General features: G+C 49.9%; 1 protein-coding gene across 1 annotated transcript in view; it reads left to right on the forward strand.

Annotated features, from left to right (window-relative positions):
* Positions 1 to 108: 108 nt before the first annotated feature.
* LOC102491891 (protein CutA homolog) overlaps positions 109 to 5,011 on the forward strand; it is an 18,803-nt gene continuing 13,900 nt past the window's right edge. The window contains exons 1-2 of the mRNA XM_014590516.2: positions 109 to 870; positions 1,659 to 2,804. Coding sequence (XP_014446002.1) covers positions 2,793 to 2,804 — 12 coding nt within the window. The 5' untranslated portion in view covers positions 109 to 870; positions 1,659 to 2,792. The remainder of the gene's footprint in view (positions 871 to 1,658; positions 2,805 to 5,011) is intronic.

The raw sequence follows: 5,011 nt of genomic DNA on the forward strand, positions 1-5,011 counted from the left end.
GCTCCCTGCTCCCGGGGGTGCTTCGCCCAGCATCGCGAGATCTGCCGAGCGCCGCCTACCTTCTCCCTCGGAAGCAATTGCCATCACTCGGCTGGACCAATAGCCTACGCGAGCTCGGGAGCTCTGAAGCCTCGCGAGGCCGAGTCCTCTCGGACCCAAGGCAGGTTGCGAGTCGCTGCGGGACTCTCGCAGTCGGATGCCCCTTCTTGGGCTTCCCTCGGTTGGTCACCGAGTCCTACTGCCCAGTAGGCTTTTGCTTTGACCTCAGAGGGCAGAACCTCGCCAAATCCCACCTGCGGGCGGCCGTCTGGCCGAGATCAGCAGTTGTGGAGGGCTTGGGGAGTCTAGATCCCTGGCCAGACACGTTTCTAGAGGAGGTGGGGGTCAGGTATCTGGAAGACAGAATGGAAACCCTTAAGCCGCATGCAGGCATGAGTAGTAGGAATGTGCCACGCCGTTTTGGCGCTCATCAGCCCACCGTGCGCACCATTAAAAACAAGGCAGCGTTCGGGCCGGCGTGCAGAATGCTTTCCAGTGCACAGGCAGACAGGAGAGAGCGTGAGAAAACAACCCCCTGTGGGGAATGGTGCTGCTTCAGTCCATTTTCCGTTTCTCCTTTCCGGATGTTGGGCACACACGTATGCACATTCACCCAGCTGCCAGCTTGAACTGTGCAGTCAGCCATGTGGGATCTAGCTGCTTGCATTCCCGATGATGGGAACGGAGAGGAGATGGAAGCTGAGTTAACGTTTTGGATCGAGGACCAGACCATGGCAGGGCGACATCTGACAATTAAGGCCATCTGGAATCAGGATAAACGCACATAGAGGCGGATGCAACTGGTGGGAGCGACTGGGAAGAGCAGCCCAGGTAAATGTCACACGAGCAGGATTGTTTTGAGAAGTTTGTGAAGTATGAGGTTGATGGGAGGGGAACTGTTAAATGCCCAGTCAGTATCCTTGTGCCAAACAACTCGAGAGGCCCATCCGAGCTAGAGACTGTGTTTCTCAGCAGGTTTTCAACGCCAAAGAGAAGAGCCTTTTTGGGAAGTGCATGGTACTTTGGGTACTTCAGGGAAAACGATAAAAATTCCGAAAGCTTAGGGGAAGCTAGAGGATGGAATTCCTCCCCAGCCCCCACCGTGTGCCTCAGTTGACAAAATGATTAAAATATCGTTATTTTATCAAAGACTGATCCTGTTTGCCTTTGGAAAAAGATAACCACCTTCCTGTTTTCTGGCGATCCCTCCCTGAAGTACCTGTAACTGTCCCTGTTTTGGGATTGGTTTCATTCCTTAAGCCTGTAGTTATTTAACAGAAAAAAAAAAAAATCTTGAACTAGATTGTTGCTAGTTGTGGAGAGAGGTCCCTGTCACCCAGACTCATTATTCTTTGTTGTCTTTTTTGGGGGAGGTGGAGGAGGTGCAGAGACACTGGCAGTAGAGAGACAGAAAACACCTCCCCATGGGGAATGGTGTTGCTTCAATCCATTTTCTCTTTCTCCTTTCCAGATTTTGGGCACACACACATGCACGTGCACCCAGCTGGCAGCTTGAACTGTGTAGTCAGCCGTGTGGGATCTAGCTGCCTTAACCACCAGACCACAGACTAGCCAAATTCTTTGCTCGCTCTAATGCTGATACTGTGTTTCTCCCTCAGGAAGGCGGTAGCTTTCTTCAGCCCGTGGATCAGGGTATAACTGAAGCATTCAGGAGCAATTGCACCAAGCATATGTTTGACCACTTTGCTGACTGTACTGAAAAAAAAAAAAAAACCTTGTTTTTATCTAGAAGGAATGTGGTGACATTACAACAGTGCTGATGCTTTGGCAGTGATCAAAGAGGCAGTGGGTGCTATCAGACCAGCTGCTCCTAATAAAGGTTGGTGGGAGACCAGGAGGATATTGTGACTGGTTGTGCATGTTTCCCTAGAGCTAATGAAGATGCTGAAAAGTTGTAGAGTCTGCAGAAATGAATGGGTTTTCATTCATCAATAATAAGGGAAGAGAGATTAATGAGCTTCTCAAGTTTCAATCTTGGGCAGTAACAGAGTTTATGGTCATAGATGAAAAACAAGACAGGTCCCTGCAACCAGAGGTAAAGCTAAATCTAAGGAAATCAAATGGCATCTTGTGTCAGGCGTCAGACCTCACTGATACTGCAATTGATAAGGATATTTTCCTAGATCAAAGATTAGCTTTTCGAAAAGATTTCAATAAATTGTGCCTATGAAGAAATGCAAAAGAACCTTCAAAATAAAGGGAAGGAGTTGAAGAAAGTATGAATGATGAAGTAGTGTGGATAAAGGCGATAGGTACAGAATCCGAGTCTGAGGGGAAGTCTGAGTTTTGCTCACAGTCTGAGTCTGAATCAGAATTTGATGAAGAAAAAAGTAGAGGTTAAGACACCTCTAGAAGAAAAGTTGAGCCCTTGGGCAGTAGCACTAAGACTCTTGATATATCTGAAGAAACTGCCATGAATGCAGCATTGGGCTTTGGAATCTAATCTAGAAGCATGCACAAATGCAGATCTGGACTTTTGAAATCTAGCTTTCATTCTGAAGAAAGAGGTGCCTAAGTTGAAAGACAACGAGGATCAAGGGGCTGATGCTTCCCAATACCAGTTCGTTCCTTGCTCTCCTTCCTGTTACCAAACAACACCTTCATCACTACCGTCATCCTCAAAATCACCAGCCCCAGATCTGTGTCACTGTCATTGAGTCATTCAACAAACATTGAGTTTCAAGTCTGTACAGAGTGGTGTGCTGACCTTGGGTACATGGACTCAGGAAGTCATGGGATCTGAGGTAAATGGTCATTACAGTGCCCTTTCTTAGTAATGTGGGTATAAAAGACTATCCTCGATTTATTTTAGTGTCTAGAAATATAAAAGTGACCCTTTTGTACAAGACCTTGTGTTGAGGGCTGACTTTGGTAGTAGGTCACAGTGAGGGAGCTGCTTTACCACTAGGAAAACCTCTACCCAGGAGCAGGTCACCTAGGGATGCTTTAGCCCCTGCCCCACCTCCTTTCCCAGCTTCCCTAGAAATGTGCCTTGTCAGAGCTGGGAGTGGCTCTGCACTAGGCTGGTCCTGGGTCCCTGTGCAAGCCGCCTGTGGAGGGGCAGCCAACCCCCAGCTGCCCACTCCCACCTTCCCAGGGCTCAGCTGTTGTACGGTTCTTCCTGGGCAAAATTCTTTGGAGGTTTTCTATTAAGGAAGATTTGTATCTTTCTTTTTAAGAATTATTTTCTTTAACTTTATTTATTTTAATTCGACCAGAGAGGGCCAGTGTGTGTGTGTGCGTGTGTGTGTGTGTATGTGTGTGTGTGAGAGAGAGAGAGAGAGAGAGAACGAGCACACAAGCCGCACGAGCCGTCAGGCCCAGGGCTTGAACCTGGTAGGCCATGTGGGAATCCAGCACCCCTAACCTCCATGCCACCTACTGGCCCCTATGTCTTATGACTGTACATGTCTAGTGACTTTATGATTTTTTGTTTCTTTGAATGGGAAAGGAAAATAGTATATTTTTGTAAAGGTTGTGTGTTTCAAGGGAGATCAGAGCCCTGTGATAATTCCTCCCCCTTCCCCGCCCCTGCGACTGTCTCCTCCCCGCCCAGGGCGAGACCGGGCAGCGGGACAGACAACAGGTGGCAGTGTAGGGGGAGCAGCTTAGGACCCGGGTCTGCCTTCCCCCCTGTGACTGTCTCCTCCTGGCCCAGGGTGAGACGGGGCAGCGAGACAGACAACAGGTGGCCGATGTGGGAGGAGCAGTTTAGGACCAGGGGTCTGCTGTCCAGCCGCCCTTCCGCCTGGGGCTGAGGTTTGCTGCGTGGTGTGGCTGGATTATCTGGTGTGGCTGGATTATCGGCGACGCCATGGACAGGTTGGGGTCCCGGTGCCCCCTGCCTAGCTGCGTGCGGCCCTCTGCCCTTGTGTGCCTCCTGGTGAGTGCCCCATGCTGCTGTGCTGCCACCTTCTGCCCTTTGAGCCCCGATGCGGGCCAGAGGGGAGAGGAGAGGAAGAGAAGGCAAGGCGAATTTCTCTTCACTGCCCCTGGGCTTTGGGGTTGGAGCTCCACCCGGTGTCCTGGAGTTGGGGGGTGGTGCTCACGCTGCCCGCAAGGCTTCCCTTCCAGCCTTGTGGAAACCTGGAGGGGAAAGGTTCCTGGCGAGGCTCCTGAGAGCCCCACATGATCATCTGGTCTTGCTGATGCAGTGACCATCTCATTTCCCTGTCATTTTTCAAGGTGTGTGGCGGGTGGTGTTCTCCACTTGGACCTGTTAAAATACTCAAGTTGGAAGTGACTGCAGCGGTGGTGGGGAGGTGGGAAGAGCTGCAGGAGGGGGTCAGAAGCCCAGCCTTCTAACCTGCCCTCAAGTGCTTTTCTGTTTTTCTCTGTAATCTAATTAAGTTGACATTTTAAAAATAACAGTAAAACCTCCTTTAGAAAGCACCCTACCCCCTACACACGATGGTCACTGGTTTAGTTCGGAAGACTAGTATAGTGTATCAAATTAGGGGCGCTAGTGGGTTAGTGGGAGAGAATGAGAAACCAACTGGACAGGCCTGCGTTTGAAATGGAGCTGAAGACATAAACACAGCACTCAGGCCCTGCCAAGAAGTCAGAGCCAGGACCCAGGCGATACTGTGAAGCGAGTGGGAGGACAGAGGCTCCTTTGAGCAAAGCATGAGTCCCGGGCTGGGAGGCAGGAGAAGCAGGCGCTTGTTCACCCGGCCGGGTCACCGTGTAACTCCTTCACGTCCTCTGTCCTGTCAATGGCTCTGTTCTACCCCCAAACAGAGAACCCCAGAATGGAAGGTGTTTTCTATTTTTTTGTTTGTTTGTTTATTTGTTTTTTCTCGTTGCTCTTATTTTAAATGTCATTAAAATAGTAAGAGAAATCATATGTATTTTTTGAGAGATTTTTGCTATAGGGTATGTGTGCTCGCTGGAGGGACAGAAACAGAGAGACAGAATATGAGAAATCACCACCCAGGGGGGATGGCCATGC

Source organism: Tupaia chinensis, unplaced genomic scaffold, assembly GCF_000334495.1.
Source record: "Tupaia chinensis unplaced genomic scaffold, TupChi_1.0 Scaffold000455_1, whole genome shotgun sequence".
NCBI lineage: Eukaryota > Metazoa > Chordata > Mammalia > Scandentia > Tupaiidae > Tupaia > Tupaia belangeri.